Consider the following 20,871-nt stretch of genomic DNA (forward strand, 5'->3'; position numbering starts at 1 on the left):
TCATTTTCTTATTTTTGCCTTATCCAAGCCTTTTTCAAAATACATGCATTGCAAATATAATTTATAAAAATTATTTTAACAAGTGACAAATTATTAACATTAAAAGGCTTTACGGGTGATCATTAAAATGTGGTAACAGAAATAGGAAGAACAGAAGAGGAGAATACAAAAACCTGAAGTAATTTGGGATTGAAAGTTGTCCCATGTGTTTGATTCAACGATTAAGCTGGAATCAGAATAGGAATCAATCACTGAAGACATCATCCTGAAACAGCCTCTTGTCGCTGATAGGATCTTTATGGTTTAATAACTCCTCACCCAATAACTGAATGGGAGCCTCGTGATTTCTACCAACCAGGTTTTACTATCTATGACCTAGTTGTCAATGCCAGGATCTCCTATGACTCGTAGTTTTGGGTTCGTGCTCCTGGAATAGATTTGTGGCTTTCCAGCATGCTGATGAAAGCTGCCTTGCCTGTGTCGCCGCAAAGGGGACATCTAATGAAAGTGTCAAGATGTTTACAAAAAAAAAAAAGAAAAGAAACCAACAGGAGAACTAACTGCCTGCCAAAATGAGTGTGGCCACTGACTCCAGAGAGGAGGAATGAGGAAAATCTATTTCAGAACAAATAATTAAGGATTATACAACTCTTTGACTAAATAGAAAAAAATTATTATGGCAATATTTATATAACAGCCTCATTAGTTTTTTCTCTTTTTTTTCTCTCCCTAGTAATATCATGACTACCATTTTCATTGCATTGGGACCTTGGGTCTCTTTTGTGCTCCTCTTAGAAGAAATGTCAACCAGCCTATTATTCACTCATTCAGCAAATATTTTCTGAACCTCTGCTGTATGATAGACACTATTCTAGGCACTGGGGCTGCATCAATGACCTAAACATCTCAGCCTCATGAAGCCCACATTTTATGAGGAAGGCCAAGAATAAAGAAATAAAGTCATGCAGAATGTACTGTCAGGTTGGAGTATGTTGGAAAATAAAGGCACTGGTGCTCTTTTAGGTGGGATTCAGGGAAGAACTCTCACAGAAAGTAGTATCTGTCAGAAATGCATTATCATGTCTGCCTGCCTCTGCCACTTGGAATCATGTAAACACAGACCTTCTGAAACTAATTCCAGGATACCTTGCACCAACAATCAAGAACAATAAATATATAATCATGGTACTTTTCTTATGCACCTAACAATATGTACAAATATCTTTATCTCCTTATCTTCATCATCCATCTTATTACTACTACTACTGTTATTACTATTATTATTACTACAGCTATGACTCTTACTATTACTACTACGGGTCTACAATTCCTTAGTTGAGACTCAGAAATTCAAAAAGCTTTGGAAACTATTTGTCATAACACATATGGAGGCAAAATTTAACCCACTTGACCTTTGTTGGCAAAACCTGACTTGAACCAACCAACAAAAGGCCAATATGGTGACCATTTCCTATTTCATGAAAATATTCTTATGCTTTATGGAAAATATTAACATATTTTGATTACATGTTTATTTGAAGATCTACTTATCTTACCTTTTAAAGTTTGAAATTTTCTAAATTCCAAAATATATCTGACTACAAGAATTTCTAATACAGGGTTATGGACCTGTATAGCTACTACAAACTACAACTATTATTATTGGTGTTGCCTTTGAGTAGCTCTTTATTTCTTATTCCAAATCATTCTAATATCTCATTAACCTAAATGTGTATAACTGAAGAAGGAACATTGCATCTAATCTATCTATTGTTTCATGAGTATGCTTGACTTGTTAAACTTTTTTCTAATTATTAAAAAAATCAAATTGCAACAAATATAAATCAATATTATATCAACAGACACAGCAATATCCAAAGCCTGTGACCATGACCTTGAATACCAGCACTTCCTATGACCACTTATTATTGCTACTAAAGTTTTCATTCATATTTATATCCATGTTTGGTGCAGTTTATTTGATGAAAACAAGCTAATTAGTGCTGAACCTTTCCTAGTTCATAAATTTATTCCTAAGAATATTTAAAAGGAAGTCAAGTGAGACATGTTTTGCAACAGATGTTCGCCTTTTTTGGCTGCCTTTTTACAGCTTGTTCTCTTTCATTACTTTTTAAGAAATTTAGTTAATGTTCCCTTTACTGGAGAACAAGCGTACCTAGCTTCCCAGGAGGCTGGGGGAGGTGGGACTCCCCAGGGCAGGCACTGTCTGCCCCCCCCCCTTAACCTAGTATCTGCTCAGATGCTCTCTCTACATTCATCTTGTCATTCCTTCATTCAGGTTTTGGCAACAATTACACTCCAGCTTATCTCAGAAAGAATGCATATGATGACCAGCAACTGTAGAACTAGAACTATTTTGGGCACTACTATTAATGCAGATGGACCTCGTGCCTCTCACATATCTTTCTCCCTGGAGAATATCTCAGAATAAAGAGTCAATATGATTGAAAAAATTTGGTTAAGTCTTTTGGCTTCCACAGTAAAGAAAGACAGTGAAGTAACTTCCAAAAGTAAAAATTCATTGTTCTTTTATAATAAAAGAAATGAGAAGTTATAGATTAAGATTTTTTTCTATATAGGTAAGTTAATCCAAAAATACAAATTTAAAATTATCCCATTTTTTACCTAATCCTCCACTTTTGAATATTATTTAGTGGGAGTGGGATTGTGATGTCATCAAGTGGTAAGTCTAAGTAATATTACATCCATATCTTTCATTCATCAAAATTGCTTTCTTTCAAAACATCATAATAATGTTGAATATAAGCTTTGACTGATTCCTTCTGAATATACATACTAACCTATTTATTGCTAAATTTTATATGGAGTACCTCCTTAATTCTTCCCAATAAGTATCTTAACTAGGACAAGAGTAAAGAATTTTTATCTATAGCTCAAAAGGTAAAGAGCATAAGATATTGTAATGTGAAAGAAAGACATGAGCAAAGATGCTTTATATATTACATGCTAACTTATTATTTTTTGTTATATGATAAAACCTTTCAAGCGACTGCATACCTTCTGCTGAATTTATAATTTAGTAAAGAATCGCAATATATATATATATGTGTGTGTGTGTGTATATACATACCCAAGTTAAATATATATGTAAAGTTAAAAATATATATATATCCTTGGATTTGTACATTTTCTTTTACTCAAGTGGCTCAAATTTCCCAGATAAAACTAATAAGAAGTTTTATGTCAAAATCTAATCAACTCATTTTATGGTTAAAATTAAGCTGATATAAAGAATAATATATTTGTAAATTTTCAATTTTTCAAAATATTTTCCTACAAAATGAATGAAAACTTTTGATTCTTTTATCAGATGAAGCTATAAACGTTTTTTAGAAACATATGACCAGTGACTTTTGTCATCTCTCTTCCACAGATCTTGTTCCTCTTTGGGGGGTGAGGGGGAAGGAAGCCAAATGCCCTGAGGACTCACAGTGTGTTTTTGAAGCACCAAACAATTTATAACGCAACCAACTGTTAAACCAAATTCTATCTGCTTGTAATCCCTTACTTGCTAGTGCCAAGATTAGGCAAAGGCTTTTCAACCAGGACTAAGAAGATAAAGTGATCCCAGGTCTTCTTCCAAGGCACTCTGGGATGAGGGAAACTGAGTTAGGTTTTGCCACTTTCCCTCTTGCACATGACCTTTGTTACACTGGGCGTCTTTCAGTTCCTGAGGTGTGTGCTGCGCCCTGTTCTCTTTACCCTCTGCCCGCAGAGCCCTGTTGCCGCCAGCCATACATGCTGACAGCCTCCTCAGACATTCCCCTGCTTGTCACCTCTTCCCCAGTCTAGGGAATCGACAAATGGCCCAGCTCCTCAGCGAACCCTTCCTGACCCCTAGAACCATGGCAACGTGGGAAATTCACCTCTCACTGAGGAGAGCTTTGCCTTATGAACAACTAATAAATAAAAGTTACTGTACTCTGTCCTGTACTTTGAAATATTAGCTAGAAGTTAACTTCTGTCAATATTTGTTTTTATCTTATTTTTAAAAAGCATATTTTAATGCATTGACAAATACATTAAATTTTACATCTCAGATTATAATGAATACTGGAGTTTTTTCCTGTAACTACAGTCCTCCAGGTCATGGGTTTCAAGATTGCTTTATAAGTTATAATGAAGTTAGCAAGCCTTTTTAAGGAAGAGTTATGAAATAAAATTGTGATAAAAAGTTGGAGATGGTGGTCTTTCCTATATTATGGCAATGTAATATTATATTTTTATGTTACATGAAAGATTGTGTTCACAAGCGCTCACTTCTTTTGGATAAATATTACCTTTCAAGATAATTAAGGCTATAAATATCTCAGTACTTCAGAAACCATAAAAAGTAGCATTAGTAACTTCAGGATACAGTTTCTTCAACTTCATGTAAAGAAGTTTTAGAGGGCTATATGCCATTGCTTTAAATAGTTGGAAACTTTTATATAATTCTAACATAATAAGACCACAGTTGCAGAAATGAAACATTACAGCTAAGGACATATAACATTAAATTATTATTTAATTAGAGCTAAAGATGTATAAGCATACAAAATACATTTAAAAGAAAACAAAAACTTCAGGCTTCTAAGGGAAAGTGTCTTTTTTAGCCTACAGAAAGCACACAGTAACTTTTCTGTGTGAGCAAATTAAAATGTTGATAACAGCAGCTAAGCTATAGAGTGTTTTGAAAGCAGAATATATTTTTTCTCCTCCTACAATCAATGGTAGGGTTTTCTGTTCCCTGTCTCTGCTCCTCTTTTAACAAAGCAGGCTTCCACATTCTCAACTTTGCAAGTTACTTTTTGTCTTGAATGATTGAACAAATTCATATGAAGATTACTTACTACTTCCCATATATAAGGATGGGTACCATCAAGAAAACAGAAAATGCAGTAAGTTTTGATAGGGATGTAGAGAAAGTGGAACACTTGGGTAGCTTAGTGGGAATGCAAAATGGTGTAGCCACTGTGGGAAATCACATGGTGAGTCCTCAAAATATTAAACATATAAATGCAATATGGTTCATGTTTTTCAATTCTGGGTATAAACTCAAAAGAAGTGAAAGCAGAGACTCACACATTACTAGTACACCCATGTTCATAGTCACAATATTCACCATATCCAAAAGGTGGACACAGTTCAGGTGTCCATAGACAGGTGAGTGGATGGAATGTGGTGTATACATACTAGAGAATATTATTCAGCCTTTTTAAAAAGGAAGGAAATTCTGACACATGCCACTACATGGATGACCCTTGAAGATATCATGCTAAGTGAGATACGTCAGTCACAAAAGGACAAATAAAAGTGATAGAGACAGAAAGTATAATGTTTGTTTGCAGGTGATGGGGGAAGGGAAGAACAGGGAGTTAGTGGTTAATGAGCAGAGTTTCAGTTTGCAAAGATGAAAAAGTTCTGGAGAGGGATGGTGCTGCTGGTCACACAACGATGTGGGTGCACTTCTGTCACCAAACCCTATGGTCTGAGATGGTTAACATAGTAAATTGTATGTTATGTCTATTTTACCACAATAAAAAATGTAAGGGAGGTTTTACTTGGAACTTAGTGCTTGATTCCTTCTAGGACTGTTATTATTTTAAAGGAAAAACAGAAGGGAAATCCTTAGTGAATAAGCCAGTTAGACATCCAATGATGAAATATTAAAATGCAATGGTGAAATATTAAAATGCAATGGTGAAATATTAAGATTGAAAGGTTAGAAACTTATGCCTTCTCCCCACCATTATACACTTGGTTTGCAAGGATAAGGTACAAACCTCTAACTGGACTGATGCAAAGGCCTACTAATGCGTCCCCAGTCTCCTTTTCAGTCCACTCCGAAATCTGCAGACAGGTGCACATCCCCACAGCACCATCTACTATGTCAAAGTCATGGTCGGTAGCCCTTTGAACTCCTAATTTCTCACACAGCGATGAACAAAGGCCCCAGTGTTGCATTCAGGGCTCTCTACAATCAAGTCTATTCTTGCCAGATGTGTTCCCCAAAGAAATATGTTTAATGTGTACTTATTTGCACAGCTAAGAGCAGTCTCCAAATTGTTAGCATAAAACAGGGGAGAGCTGGAAGGCTTAGAAGAAGCAATTCATTTTTTCACCTTTACTGGAAGATAAGAAAACAACCTTCTAGGTGTATCACTTTTATTAAGGACATTCATGCATTAGAAATATATATCCGGTTAACTCGGGGTAACTGTCTATGCTGTGATTAATTAATATGTTCTAAAAGTAGAAGAGTATAAAGACTGTTAGAATTTCTCGAAACATAATAGTCATATAATTTCCTTGTCAAAACTCTGATATTTCTTCATAATGTTCATATAATGCCCTTGCCTGAAACAGGGTTGCAATAATTTAGCTTTTGAAAATTTACTTACAAAGAATTTAGCAACATAACTTAAAAGGCATAATTCAAAATGTTTATAGGAAAAATATAAAATTCAATTATTTGTTTAAATGGTAGATAAAGAACTAGTCAACAGATAAAAAATAATTAATAAATATATTTCAGTTATCTAATGGTGTTATGGGCTAAATGTTGTCTCCTCAAATTTCACCAGTTGACACCCTGGCACCCAATGTGACTATAGTTAGAGACAGAAACTTGAAAGAGGTAATTAGGTTAAATGAGGTCATAAGAGTAGGACCCCAATCCAGTATGATTAGTGTCCTCATAGAAAGATGAGGAGATGCCAGGAACACACATGGCAAAACCCATGGGAGGGCACAGCAAGAAGGCAGCTGTCTGCACACCAAGCAGAGAGTGGACCTCGAGAAACTCACCCTGCTGGCACCTTAATCTTGGACTTGTAGGCCACAGAACTTGGATAAGTAAATTTATTGTTTGAGCCACCCAGTCTGTGGTGTTATTTTATGGCAGCCCATACACACCAACACAAATGATGATTCCAGAAGAAAAATAATATAGTGCTATGAACAGAGAGAATAAGGCAGAGAAAGGATGACACAGACACATTCACACCCAGAGCAGAACACATCAGGAGAGGGAATAAACCCAGACACCGACACGGGCCCTGTGTCACGAAGTTATGAAAGAGCATGCTACAATCTTTGAAGAAATTATTGCTAAAAATGTCAGAAATCACAAGTTTTCTCTACTATTTACCTGGAGACATCTGAGAACTTGCTCTGATGAACAGAAGAACTCAAGGTAAAGCCCTGATTCCACTTTCAAGTCACAGATTCCCATGACCCTGTTTAGAAAGCCCTCATTGGGAAAACCATCAATATGTGGTCAAGAAATCTCCCTAGGGCTTCTGGGTCCTCTAATTGTCCCTCTCCTAACAAATGTCTTCATTCACCATTGGCCTCCATAATATTTTCTTGATATTCTAAGTTCCGTTATGAAAATAGGTGCTATCATATTTGGGCAAACCATTGAGATGATTACTTTGGCTACTAGTGCTCTTCACATAAAAATTAATACACATATTCAGGAGTTAAGGTGATCAACAAATTGATAAGATATGATAACCAAACTAAAGCAGTGCTTCAGAAAAAAAGATGAATTTTAATAAAGAATTATTTTAGGAATGAAATAGGTCCATAGTAAAAAATATCACATGTCATATCAAAATTAACCCAATAACTTGCCAGGAAAATGATCATTCAACTCTATGCCCAGTTTTACAAACACTTACAGTACTATATTCCGGAAAGGATGGTCCAAAGAAACTAGGGAACCTGGAGCCACGAGCAGAATGGGAAGACCTTGACATAATTCCTCTCCAATCGTAGAATGTTTTGTCTGTTAGAAATATCATTGTAGATTAACACACTTTATTCAGGAAAAGTACACACTGATCATAGTGCTTAATAATACATAGAGGAAAGTATATCATCTTTATGGCCCTATTATTCTGTATTAAAATCCCATCTTGTCATCTAATCAGAAAGAAGTAAAGTGATAGCATTGCAGAGGGGTAGACTTCAATTAATTGACTTCCTCACACTGGAAAGCTCTCGTGTTTTTATTGCAGAGACTGTGCACATGAAAGATTAACAGGCTCCTCCTTCTAACTCCCTCCACTTCAGGACAAAGGAGACTTAAAGCAAAGTCATGTTTGTGAATGACACTTAAAAAAAATAAAAGGAAAACTCTTTTCCTGTTATTGTAAGTACTTTAAAAGAAAATATAAAATGATTATGAAGGAACACAAGTTTTGAAATTGTAAAGTAAATGAAATTATTAAAAGTATTTAAAGTAAATAGACTGAAGAGCAAAAGTTCAGCCAGCATATATCCACATACCCACGTGTTTCTTTTTGCCTTGTGCCAGATAACTGGGATTCCTAAAAAATGGTTTTCCTTTCTTTAATGAGAAGGAGATGTAAGATTTGTTTGTTTCCCAGGGTATGTGAATCATTTTTAAAAGGGAAAAATTGAGTCCAATTCTTCCATCCCAATGAGTCAAACCATGTTTCCTTTTTTCCTAATACTTATTCACATACATATACTCTTTCCTGAAACCATCAGTTTACTACAGTCCTCCGTGGATTGCTTAATTTTATAGACATTTACAGAACACTCAAAAGTAAAAAATTATTCCATTTCTTTGTTTTAATTTATTTACAGATTGCAAGGTAAATGTCTTCTAGGAAGGCGGTGTAGTAACATATAATATGTGATGTTATCTGAGGGACATCCTAATCAAATTACACACACACCCTAGCCCATTTTAATTTTATGAATATTTCTTGCATTTCAATCAAAAACATTTTCTGCCCTCTATCCAAAAGGTAACATCTTTAAAAGAGGCTACATAATAAGTTACATATTTCAATCACAACTTAATATAAACAAATGAAATTTTTAATGGAAGTAAATATCAATAATGGGAAGATTCTAGAAAACCTGAAAATATTAGTATCTGAGAAGGGGAGAGCAAAGGAAAAGCCATACGTGTTATACTTTAAAAGACTTTTACCAACAAAAGTTCTTAGAAATGTGCTAGTCCTCACCTTTCTTATGAAGCTTTTTTGACTAAAAAAAGTCAAAGTCAGACTCACTAACACTATCCCTGGTCCATCCACCTCCTTTAATGATCTTCTAAAATAACTGCTATTGATACAGGGTGCAGCCGGGGGGGGGGGGGGGGAACAGATTTGGAATGGTGTCCAGAATTCAAAGTGTATAGGAATATTGGAGAGACATATAAGATGTCCTCACCACCCCACCCCCCCAGGGGGAAGAAACGAATAGAGCCAGGCCATTGAGAGCCGTTTTGCATAGCAACAGTTTTGGAGCTAACCTCTGGAATGATTATTTAACATATCTATAACCTTTAACTGGTTTCATAGATATGTTAAATAGCAGTGGCCAAGTTTGGAGCCAGGGAGAAGGTAGCTGGGACTGAGAAAGGAACTAGGGTCGGTGCTCCTGAGGGAAGGAGAAGGTTGTGGACTGGGACTCAGGAGGATGTAACTAAGGTCTGGACTCCTGAGTGAGAAGGGCTTGGGGACTCAAAATGGGAACTATGGGCTGCGCTCCAGAGTGAGAAGGCCTGTGTGGGAGCTTGGAAAAGACTGGCTCCAGGACATGAGGCGATAACTGCCTAGGTGAAGAGAGAGCTATGCGGTTTCAGCAGAGTGAGGACCCCCTCTTGGTGAGGTGAAAGAGGGAGCCACGTGGTTTTGGCAGGGTGCGGACCCCCTCTTTCCCAGCTGAAAGGGAAGAACCACGCAGCTTTGCCAGAATGGAGATCCCTGCAGCCAGGTGAAGAAGAAAGCCACATGCTTTTGGTGGAGTGCGGACTCCTGCAGCTTTGGTAGAAGAGGCCCACGCGGCTTTGGGGTGCCCCCTTTGGCCGCGGGGCCTGAAAAGCAACAGAGACTTTGACTGGAACTGGGTACAAAGGACTCTTGCCAGTGGACCATGAGAGGGTAACACAGTACTTTGGATTAACTCGAGATCCTGCCTGCACAGTGACACAGCTGACGGTGCCAGCAGCCTGCAATACAGACATGTGCTCTTTTCCTGATTTACGGTACCCGGAGTTGGGACAGTGGGAGAAGGGAGCGCTGTGTGGGTGTATACATAAAGGACTTTGATATTTTAGTGGTGGCATTAGGCCTGAATAGCATTAAATAAACATTTTGTTTCCTTTTCACAAATCTCTGGCATTAAGAGATGTCTTTCCAATTGGCGGCGGACAGAAGGGCCCAGTAGATTTTAGTATTTTGTTTTTGGGAGGGGCCCCTGTTGTATAGCAGTTTTGGGCATCCCTAGGTGGGCCAAATATTGTATTGCCCCTCCCTCGGACCTCTTGTTGTTTGGTAACATTATCACATATTTTAGATAATTAGGCTCTCTTGCCCACCTTTTTTAAATATATAGAATCTTCCAGGACAAGGACAATGTCTTACTTGGAACTTCTCTGGGCTTCTAGTTCATTAGCAATGTGATTAAGGTGGCGATCTAAACACTGGTGAGCAGGACTTAGCCTCTGGAGGTTAAATCTCACAAGCAAAAGAAATCTTCCTGATCACTAACGAGCCCAACCCCAAATGACACTAAGTGTTATACAACTTAATTTGCCCAGAGAGTCCAGAGCATTTCAAATATTTTATCTTGTTTACCCACAAAACAGACTCATGTCGTAGAGAAGGCCATGCATTATTTTCTTCAGTCCATAGGTATCAGCCTAGAAAATACAGCTATAACTTTCCCACTACAGGAAGCAGTGAAGCCTCCACTAAAATCCTCAAGGTAATCATTCACTCTGATGTTATGCTAATGACTCCTCCTCAGGAGCCAGGCACAGACGACTTGCCACAAATTCTGGTTTATTCCTCAAAGTCAGTCGAAAGTTACAAGCTAGTAGTTTGAAGGATACCAGTCACACATCAAACTAAATCATCACAAACCCTTCAACAATCTAACAGACAATGCCATGGAGAAAGAAGGACTCTGACTTCTAGGGGAGAGTGTCTGTGTGTGTGTTTGTGTACAAGAAAGAAAAAGATTGGGGGGAGCAGTAAGAATAAAATACTCTTAAGATTAAACAAACCTGGGAAAAAGTAGTATCAAAATTTGGAAAGGGACCAAAATGGTTCCATCAGGTTAACAAGGAGGCATTAACTAAATAGCTCATAATTTTGAATGGAAAAAAAATTGTTAAATAACTACCCATATTGATGTCTTCCTGTCTTTCATCTCCTCAATGCTTAGTGTATTTTTGAAAAATATTATAGCATAGTTCATGTTATTTTGCTGTCTTCTGCATATCTTATTTCCCTCTCTAGACTTAAAAGTCTTTCCCTTGCTTTGTATTCCCTACAAAACTGAATGTAATGCTGTGCCCCAGCACATGTTCCATGAACGCACCTGGACCAATGTGGCATTGATTGTAAGGCCAATCATCAACACCGTTGAGTGGAAGGTCCCATACCACGCAACCAACACAGATATCTGAAGAAATGGAGAATCCTTTAAAATGTGGGGTTTATTTTAGTTCTACCAATATTATTTTTTCAGTGACCAAGCATTATTTTTCACCAGACCATCTTCCCTCACTTTCTAGCAACATCTTGATGTTTAAATGGTAATAGTTTTTAAACACATTTCAGTTGGAAGTGGCTTTTTATTTTACTCCCCACTTTTATTCAAATTTATGTAGTTAACACAGAGCCAATTATTTACACAAGTGAGAGAGATCTCTAAAATCTAATAAGTATCATTATTTAAGAAACTTGAATTTCTCAGATGCTTGATTGAACATTGATAAGATTGTATATTACGGTGATATTGCCATGAGAATGAGGTGAGAAATAAGGAATAATGGTGGTGTGGATCAGTGGATTGAGCACCAGCATGCAAACCAAAGGGTCTCAGGTTTGATTCCCAGTCAGGGCACATGCCTGGGTTGCAGACCAGGTCTCCATCAGGGGGTGTGAGAGGAAACCACACATCGATGTTTCTCTCCCTCTTCTTTTCTCTCCCTGCCCCTCTCTAAAAATAAATAAATAAAATCTCTTAAAAAAAGAAATAAGGCAAAGAAGAAGGAAGGATGGAAGAAAAGAAGGAAGGGAGGGGGGAAGTAAGGAAGGAAAAATTCCTAGCTAGTTAAAACATTCACCACTTCTGTATGCTTTAAGTGACAAGCATTTTCTCCTTATTGCAAATGGATAGATCGGTCCAAGTCACCTTAATATCAGCTGAAGATCCAAAAGCCATAAAAGTCACACTTTTCAAACATGCTGTTTCCGAAACTAAATGTTAGTAAGAAATGGTATATGCAACTACCTCACACAGAGCTGAAAAAGTCCAAATGAAGTGGGATACGTCTTTACAAGGACGGGATAGAACCTAAGACACCACTGGCTTCTGTGGTCCTTGGTCCCGAGAGCCTCTTATATGCCAAGCTTGTTGTTTCCCTGTTATCAATTCCCTTGTAACAATTAATTCTTTAAGTTAATTGCACATGCAGTTTTAAACTATAGGTAATTATAAACAATTAATAGTTAGGAGACAGAATTAGCAGTTCTTGGTCTGATTATCTATATAATTAAAAGGGGTGGTAAACCAGAGTTGACAAATAGCATCTTAATCACTTGAATAATCAAACCCAGAAGCCTGCTTAGGCAGCTGAATTCCATCTGTTTTATTAGTTCAAATTTTAGAATCAGTGACTGAAACGTCCATTTAAATCAATTCATATTGTTAATTTATCGTCAAAAATGAACAATATATACTTTAAAATGATCAACTATGTACCTTCCTTCATTTGTTTATACTGAGCTGTTTCCAAAAGGATTTGGTAAAAATGTCCAGTGGGCTAACTATGTGTATCTACTGAATACCAGTTAATATTCATGGCTCCCAAATATTATGTTTTAAAAATCAAAGAATTGTAGGTAACTCCTTTTGAACTACATCTATTTAATATTTTAAAATGTGTGCTAAGTGATGGCAAGTAAGACATACCTTTCACCCTTTTCCTGGCTCTGTTGAGACCAGCTGTCTGTAGATACAGAGCAAATACTATTGGGGTGGCCAAAAGTCGGTTTAATTTTTTTCCATAAAATAAAAGACACATTTTTCATTTTGATAACTTTTGGATTTGAATATTGTGAGTATGTCAGCTCTCTCCCACTATTGGCTTCTAGTGAATAGAGGCCAGGGGTGCTAAACATCTTCCAATGCACAGGACAGCCCCACAGCAAAGAATTATTTGGCCAAAATGTCAATGATACTAAGAAACTTTGCAAACCACTCTTGACATTCTATCAGTCACAGCACCTTTTCTACCCACTGCACAAATCTATATTTTTGCTTTTCTTGAAAATACAATTCAGTTGCATTTTTACCTTTCTTGAAATAATAAGGCACAATGTGCTAAAAATGCATATTTTCTCCCATCTTCAATATTAAAATGGCTGCACAGAACTTCTCCAATTTTGATTTTTTCTAATGCACATTGATATGACAGCTGTCACAATACAATCTAGTGAAATTGTTTTGAATGAAGTTAAAGACAACTAAGCACTAGTAGAGTTATCATATGGAAAAAACTAAATGAATATTTTGGCCAAGCCAATAAAAGCAGGGTAAGTTTAATGTGAGTTAAAAAGAAAGAAAAAGAAAACATGAGAACTTTTTTCTGATTAGGATATAATGCAGAACAGCAGCATAATATCTTTCTGAATTGTCAAGTATTTGAACAAGTTTAGCAGATGCTTCCAAGCTAATAGTGAACAAAAAATCGTCAAATAAAATCATGATTTCTGGCTCAATGTGGCTTGTTACTTTCAGCTATAAGGCAGCATCCCGACAGCCCCACTAAAATACCACAACTCTAAAGGAGGAGACGGAAGTCTTAAGGTCACAAAAAATTAAGTCTAACCATCTGCCAATTTGCAGATGAGGGAAAAAATGTTCTTTAATTAGGATGTTCAATTGAGGAAAGCAATCAATGACCTTTGCATAATAATAAAACTCCTATCCCACCTGAAAGATGTTAGAAAGAGTCTTAACACCTCCCAAGGAATACAGACAAAGAGAAAAAGAACAAAAGAACAAAAACTATTTCTCCATAATGTGGGTGCTGCGTTTGAAGATCCACTTCCTTCTCTATATCGTCATCTATCACAATCCACTTGGACAGAATGGCTTTAAAAAAAAAAAACAGCTAGAAAAGGCAGCAATCTGGACTGTAGCAGTGCCTGGATTTAATACAGTTCTATTGTAAGGGAAGAGCTCTCTTCACAGGGTGGGACCGGCAGGTCTCAATAACAATGCATAATGGGCATTATATTTTTTACATGCTGAACAGCGAAATACAATAAAGAATGAAGGAGTGGAATTGGAAAGTCCCTAGCTCAGCAGAGCCAGACTGTTCCAGGGTGATGTTTGCAGGTTATTGGGAATTAGGTGAAGAAGTGCGTATTGGCTCTTGCTCAGCAAATGCAGAACTAAGGAAAGGTAATAGATGCACCCAAGGAAACGTAGAACAGAACTGAGAAAAATCCACATGCCTTATTTGTAATCACTAGTTTTGCACACATCAATTTCTCCCTATCAAGGGCAGAGTAAACAAACTGGGGCCTGCATTAATCCTGGCAATGCTCGCTAACATTTACTAAGGACCTGGATTGTTAAATATTTTACATACATTATCCTGCACAATAACCCTAAAGGTGGATGCTGCGTTTATCCCAAGTTTAATAGAGGAGGAAACAAAATTAAGTCACATGCCTAAATTCAGACAGTTGGGAAGTGGTTGTGTGAAGCCAGGTCACTGTGAATTGAAGGACATGTGACAGTGACACCAGGGGAAAGGTCCCTGGGGTAGACTGAACGAACAATGACCCCAAAGATACCCACGTCCTAATCCCTGAAACCTATAAATGTGAGCTTGTATGCCAAGAAGAATGTTGCAGATATGATTAAAGTAAGACTCGTCCGTTGACGTCCAGGTTGGTCTGCATGGACACACAGGTACCCTCCCAGGAGACTTCACTGCAGAAGAGGAGTCGATCTGATGTCAGGAGAGCGAGACTGGAGGGAACTGAGGAAGTGATCACAAGCAAAGAAATGCAAGCAGCATTCGGAAGCTAGAAAAGGCAAAACCAAACAGACAAACCCAGATCCTTCCCGAAGTGCAAGAAGGATCCAGTTCTGCAGTTCAGGTATCTTGACTTAGTCCAGTGAAATTGATTGTGGATCTCTGGCCTCTAGAACTGTAAGAGAATAAATCTGTGTTGTTTCAAACTATGAAGTTTGTGGTAAATTGTTAGAGAGTAGCCCTGGGAAACTAATATAGTTTTCAATTCTGAAAATTTACTGAAAGACTTTTAAGCCTTAAAATATTCTACTAGACCCAGAAAAAAATTAGAAAAGTGATTTATAACAAAACAACTCTTTAAAATAGAAGACAAAAGCAATGAGGAGAAAATAAACTAAAACATAAAAAAATACTGTTTATAAGGTAAATAAAAATTGAAATGAGAGCTTTTAAAAAGGCAGAAATATAAGAAAACCAAAGACACAGTGGCAGAATTAAAATGTACTTCAGAATTGTAGGGATGTTATAGACAGTACAGAATATCAAATGACTGGATTTGGCAAGCAGTCCTAAAACGCAGAAGAAAAGTGTCCAAAGATGAAAATCACAAGAGAGAAGATTATAGATTAAAGAGGAGAAAAGAATAAATATCTGTCAAAGGATTCACACACATTACTGAGAATGAGACCAGAACAACCAGAAATAAAGAAAACATACATGATTGAATAATAATTTCCCGAGCTGAAAAAAAGACATATATCTTTTGTGAGTTCATTGTTTTTTAGGAAAAAATAATCAAAAGAGATTTGTATGCAAGTACATTCTGCAAAATCACAGGAATAAGAAAATGTAAACTGTAGAAATACAAAAATATTCACACATATTTAGAAAGAAAACATTTCAAAGGTGTAAAACTATGTTTGTTCCCAAATTTCTTCCTAGTAACAGCCAAAGAACCAATAATAGTAGAATATCATGAAACAAATATCCAGGGAAAGAAAAGTTGTGAAACAAAAATGTTATAACCAAACTGTCTTCCATGTATAAAGGTCAGAAAAAATGCATTCTCAAATATACCAACACCCTGAAAACCTCAGAAAAAAATCTCAATTTTTGTTTTTTTGTTTAGACCGATAAACACTTATCTGAAGAGCAAGACATGGATCAAAATTAAGGACTAGAGAATTTAGAAATCACAGTGTAAGAGTACAAGCCATTCCTCCATGTACACAATTCTAGTAGAATCACATGTCATCACCTGGAGTCTACAGTCAGAACCTACAACTTACTCCTGCTTTACCTCATAGTTTCTTTTCTGCTTATTCTACTTTCCCAGGAACCAAACAAATTATTTACTATAGACTTGAACTCACAGTTTAAAGGAAACAGCCTTTCAAATGAAATCTTAGTCTACGATGATCCAAAACAATAACCAATAACTGATGTCTATCATACACTTACAATGGCTAAATGCTTGGAACATGTACCCAGAGACCCAGTAAACAAGGCAATAATAACTGAGAACACAGTAACAACTATTCCATTTTCACAGAACCTAAATAGTGACTTTTCTCCTTTTTAAAAATTAAGATTGAGTCACCTGAATCATGACATGTTTTGCATCACAGAAACAACCTCTGAAGGCTGCTATATTGTTTAACAACAATGATGACCATGACAACAACAGCAACAAAAATACACACACGTATACACACACACACACACACACACAGAAAATAGACTGTAGGAAATACGTCAGAATTTATCAGCAAGTATCTCTGGGTGTGGAATATTACAAGATTGTCATTTTTTTGTGATAGTGTTCTGTATTTTCCTAGCTTTCTACAAATAATGACTAACTATATTTTAAAGAAAAGCATATTGAAAGCAGGCTATATAATTTTAGGTAAAAACAGACAAAATTATGTAGAAACTATGAATGAAAGCAAACTCTGGAGAAAGTGTTGCAGAACTTCAGGGACATGAACTTCTAGGGAGGCATGTGATTGGGACTAAATTGTACCTTTTCTCTAAGAAGGACATTTCATACTTAGGAGAAGAAACTACTACTTAAAACCCCTTTTAACATATATGCACAAATAAACGTTTTCTTTATATTTGTCCTCAATGACCACAGCGGGTTTTTTGGGGGGGTTGGGAGAGGTGTAGCCACAACATCTTTCAAGGGTCAAAACTTACTGTACGCTCCTCTCCCTAGGAGTCAGAGACGGTCTGCAGCGCCGGAAGTAGCTCTGAAAATACTTTGGTTCTCAGTCTTAGAAAGGAAAGATTCTTGATGAACTAGAGCAGGAGCCAGGATACCAGAACTGTCACAGACTCGTTTCTGCAGTGCAGAGGCGGCTGGGTGAAGACGTGACCTGAAAATGCCTCTTGGTGGCAGCTCACCTGCCATCTTAGGCAAGAAGCACTGACAAACAGCCCCCGCTGACGGCGGACCGCACACTCCCGGAGGCGCGGGCGGCGCCTGGTGCGCTGTTCTCCCCTCTGTACAACCACAGTGTCTGGTACAGAATGTGTGCTAATAATTGGGAACGAATGAATTTTAAAATGAGCAGGGTTGTGCACTTTTTACAGAAGAAAATGATGTTATATGTTTATAGGCACACACACAAAAAAGACAGCAGTCCAAGAGGAAAGTGGATATTGGGAGATAATTCAGTGGGAATGTGCTCCTCTCCACTCCCTCCCCCCGACAAAAGAAAGTAGCCTTTCTCTTTTGTCTCACAGAATTCTAATTTTTTAATTAATTATTTCAGGTTTATTACATATTGATGTTTGGACCATATGGATCTCACCTATTTCAGTCAAGGTCCTGGTTCCCACACTCCTCCATGCTTGATGAAAGTGAAAATTTGGGAAGTCATGTTGTCAGGAAGACAAGTCTTTTAATATTTATATTTTTATGTAACATCCACCTCGGAGTTCCTTTCGTAAGGAAATAAGCTGAAATATGCCAAAAGATTCTTTAACGAAAATGTTTACTATAGAATTATTGATAATAATTATGCAGAAGTGAGTTAACTCTGCAAACTTGAGACTGGTTTCTTAGAAAGGCAGCCTTGCAAAGTTGACCCCTAATGAGCATCTGGGAACTTGGCAGGTAAATCATTCCCTTCACTGATGTAATACTCTCCCTGAAAGATAAGGCTGTATCTCCATGTCTAGCCCGTGCAAACATGAGTGTTTACGCAGAAGAAGATTGGAACACGGTGAGCAGAGGATGCCTCTGTTACCATCCCCGGTCAAAGCCCGGGGTGCCATCTCTAATGGGCTTCCCCAGTACACACTTCACACATATCATGACTCATGGCCCGAAGCATTAAGTGCACCTGTGAGGCTCGCTGGAAGCGGATTTTTGAAAGCTTACTCCGGTTTGCTCTGGACTCCACCCCATGTGCCTTTTCACTTTCTTCATTTTGCTTGGTATCCTTTCACTGTGATAAACCCTAGCTGTGAGTATAGCTATATACCAAATCCTGTGGATCCTCCCAGCAAATCCCTGAGCCTGGGGGTGGTCTGAGGAACCCACAGCACAATAATGTAAGTATTATTTACAGCATTCGAAATAATGTAAATGTCCAGTCATGGAAGATTGGTGAAGTAAATGACAGTACATAAGTGTACTGGATTATTTTATAAAAACAAAAATTTTGCTTATGAGGGTTTTTATAAGATAATTATAATACAGGAAATTGAAAATATTACAAACTTTATGCTTTTAATTATGAACAAAATACCCATAAACAAAATGACTCAATATGCTGAAGGTGATAGTTTCTGGTTTGATCAAAATTTTGCCTGTATTCTATTTTTTCCTTTTGCTTTGACTTGGCTGAATGTGGGGCTCATAAATCCTAAGTACCTGACTTGGGAGGAAAGCTATTCTAATTGGGTCATTTTTATACCAGTTGCTAAAGGACTTGACCTATGGTTTGGCTGTGGAATCAGACTTGTTGCCCGAGCTTTAGAGGGTGGGATAAGGAGTCCGTTCATGAGCCTGAGACTAACACAACTGAGGAGAACTGAGAGGGTAACTGCACTGAACACGTTTGGCTCCAGCTCCACCCAGAGTGGTCTCTACACCAAATGGAAACACTGTGACACAATCAAATCTTACTTTTTAACAGTTTACATGCTAAGTGAATGAACAGAAGCAGAGTCAGCACCATCTCCACTTCTCTCCAAAGCAGGCAGGTAACCCCAGTGCTGAGAAACTTGGACCACAGAGTGACAGTGGGCGAGGGGACAGCTTTTCACAATGCCGTCACACCCAAGCCCCGCCACTCGAGGAAAGAGCACCGGCCACTCCCTTTCAGCCATAGGAGCCTGATGGGAGCACTTGGCTTTCCAGAAAATCTCTAGTAGAGATACACTTGCTTTGTAATATAAAAGGATGATTAAGCTTTAGTAAACAAAACCTATCTACAAAATGTTTTGTTGCAAATCTTTGGTATTTTATTTATTCACAGGCCATGCACGAGCTAGAATTGCTGTATAAATTCTGGAATCAGCCGGCCTTTTTAGAAAATAAAAACAAGAACCTAATTCCCCTAAGGAAGATGTTTAATTTTAGTTGTTCCCATCTGCCTTTGATGATTGGCTTGCCCAAAGATTGAAGTTCATTAATGTATCATTATCTTTACTAACAGCTCATTAAAGCAATGCATTCAAGGGAGGAAATAAGACTTTGGTGACAAAAACAAAAAGATAATTACAGAAGAGTATTTTAGCTGTGCTTATGTCTGCGTATTTATTCCAAATGTTTTACCCCACTCCGTTCTACTCTCCTAGTCATAGCCAAGAGAGAGCTAGCTCGTCACCATATAAGAAATAGACCACGTATGGCTGCTAGCAACTTAACAAAATTACAGGTACTGTAGAGAATTAAATTAAAAATTTATGTAACTAGAGATTCACAAAGACCAAGTCTATAAAGCTACAGCAAATATCATGTATAAATATATCAAACAAGATTAGTGAAAAAACCTAACAAGAACTTTTCATTATGATGATTAACAGTTAACAATTATTGGGTTTAAGGATTAGCCAATTTCTACCTGGTTTTTTCAGTCCTGCCAATCGTCATTAGAAAGGAAGCAAAGATAAAACGTAAATGTTTTTCCTTGTTAAAGATATAAGTAAAAATCCAAGTTCTGAGTGAATGATAAAAGAATCTGAATATTAATGTGTTAAATGTTATCTACAAAGCTCGGTAACCATGTGGACCCTGTTTCCATTATTACTAATAAATGAAAATTGACTGCATTAATAAAATACCTCACAGATGCTCTATCTTCTTACTCCTACACATCCACAGATCAAATTCAACAAAATTTGGTTCTTTTCAGAAACATAATAGGTATTACGTAGCAGCAACTTTAGGAATAATTGAGGACAAAATTAAGTGTATTAATGCTATTACTTATTAATTTATCCTACTTGTTCTGCTACCTACTATGTCCGAACATGAATCTTGCCTCTAGTTAAAGTGTTCTACTTGCCCTGGCCTGAGAGAGTATGGGAGCCCCAGTCATCTGCCTGTGCCCCTTGTCTCTCCACCTACGGAAGCTGATTTTGTATGTCAGCTTGTCTAGGCACAGCATCCAGATACTTGTCAAACATATGTGGTTGTTGCTGTGAAGGTATTTTTAGATGAGATTAGCATTTAAATCTACTCTGAGTAAAGCAGTTTGCCCTCCATAATGTGAGTGGGCTTCCACAATCAGTTAAAGGCCTTACAAAGAGAGACAGACCTTCGTTGAAGAAGAGAGAATTCT

At 37.3% G+C, this 20,871-nt stretch overlaps 1 protein-coding gene across 1 annotated transcript in view; it reads right to left on the reverse strand.

Moving 5' to 3' along the window:
* IQCM (IQ motif containing M) overlaps positions 1–20,871 on the reverse strand; it is a gene marked incomplete at its 5' end in the record, with an annotated part of 244,196 nt that overhangs the window by 150,446 nt on the left and 72,879 nt on the right. Inside the window, one exon of the mRNA XM_053658216.1 lies at positions 7,710–7,816. Within this exon, the coding sequence (XP_053514191.1) occupies positions 7,710–7,816 (107 nt within the window). The remainder of the gene's footprint in view (positions 1–7,709; positions 7,817–20,871) is intronic.

This window comes from Artibeus jamaicensis, unplaced genomic scaffold, assembly GCF_021234435.1.
Source record: "Artibeus jamaicensis isolate MK-2021 breed Jamaican fruit bat unplaced genomic scaffold, CSHL_Jam_final scaffold_537, whole genome shotgun sequence".
Lineage (NCBI taxonomy): Eukaryota > Metazoa > Chordata > Mammalia > Chiroptera > Phyllostomidae > Artibeus > Artibeus jamaicensis.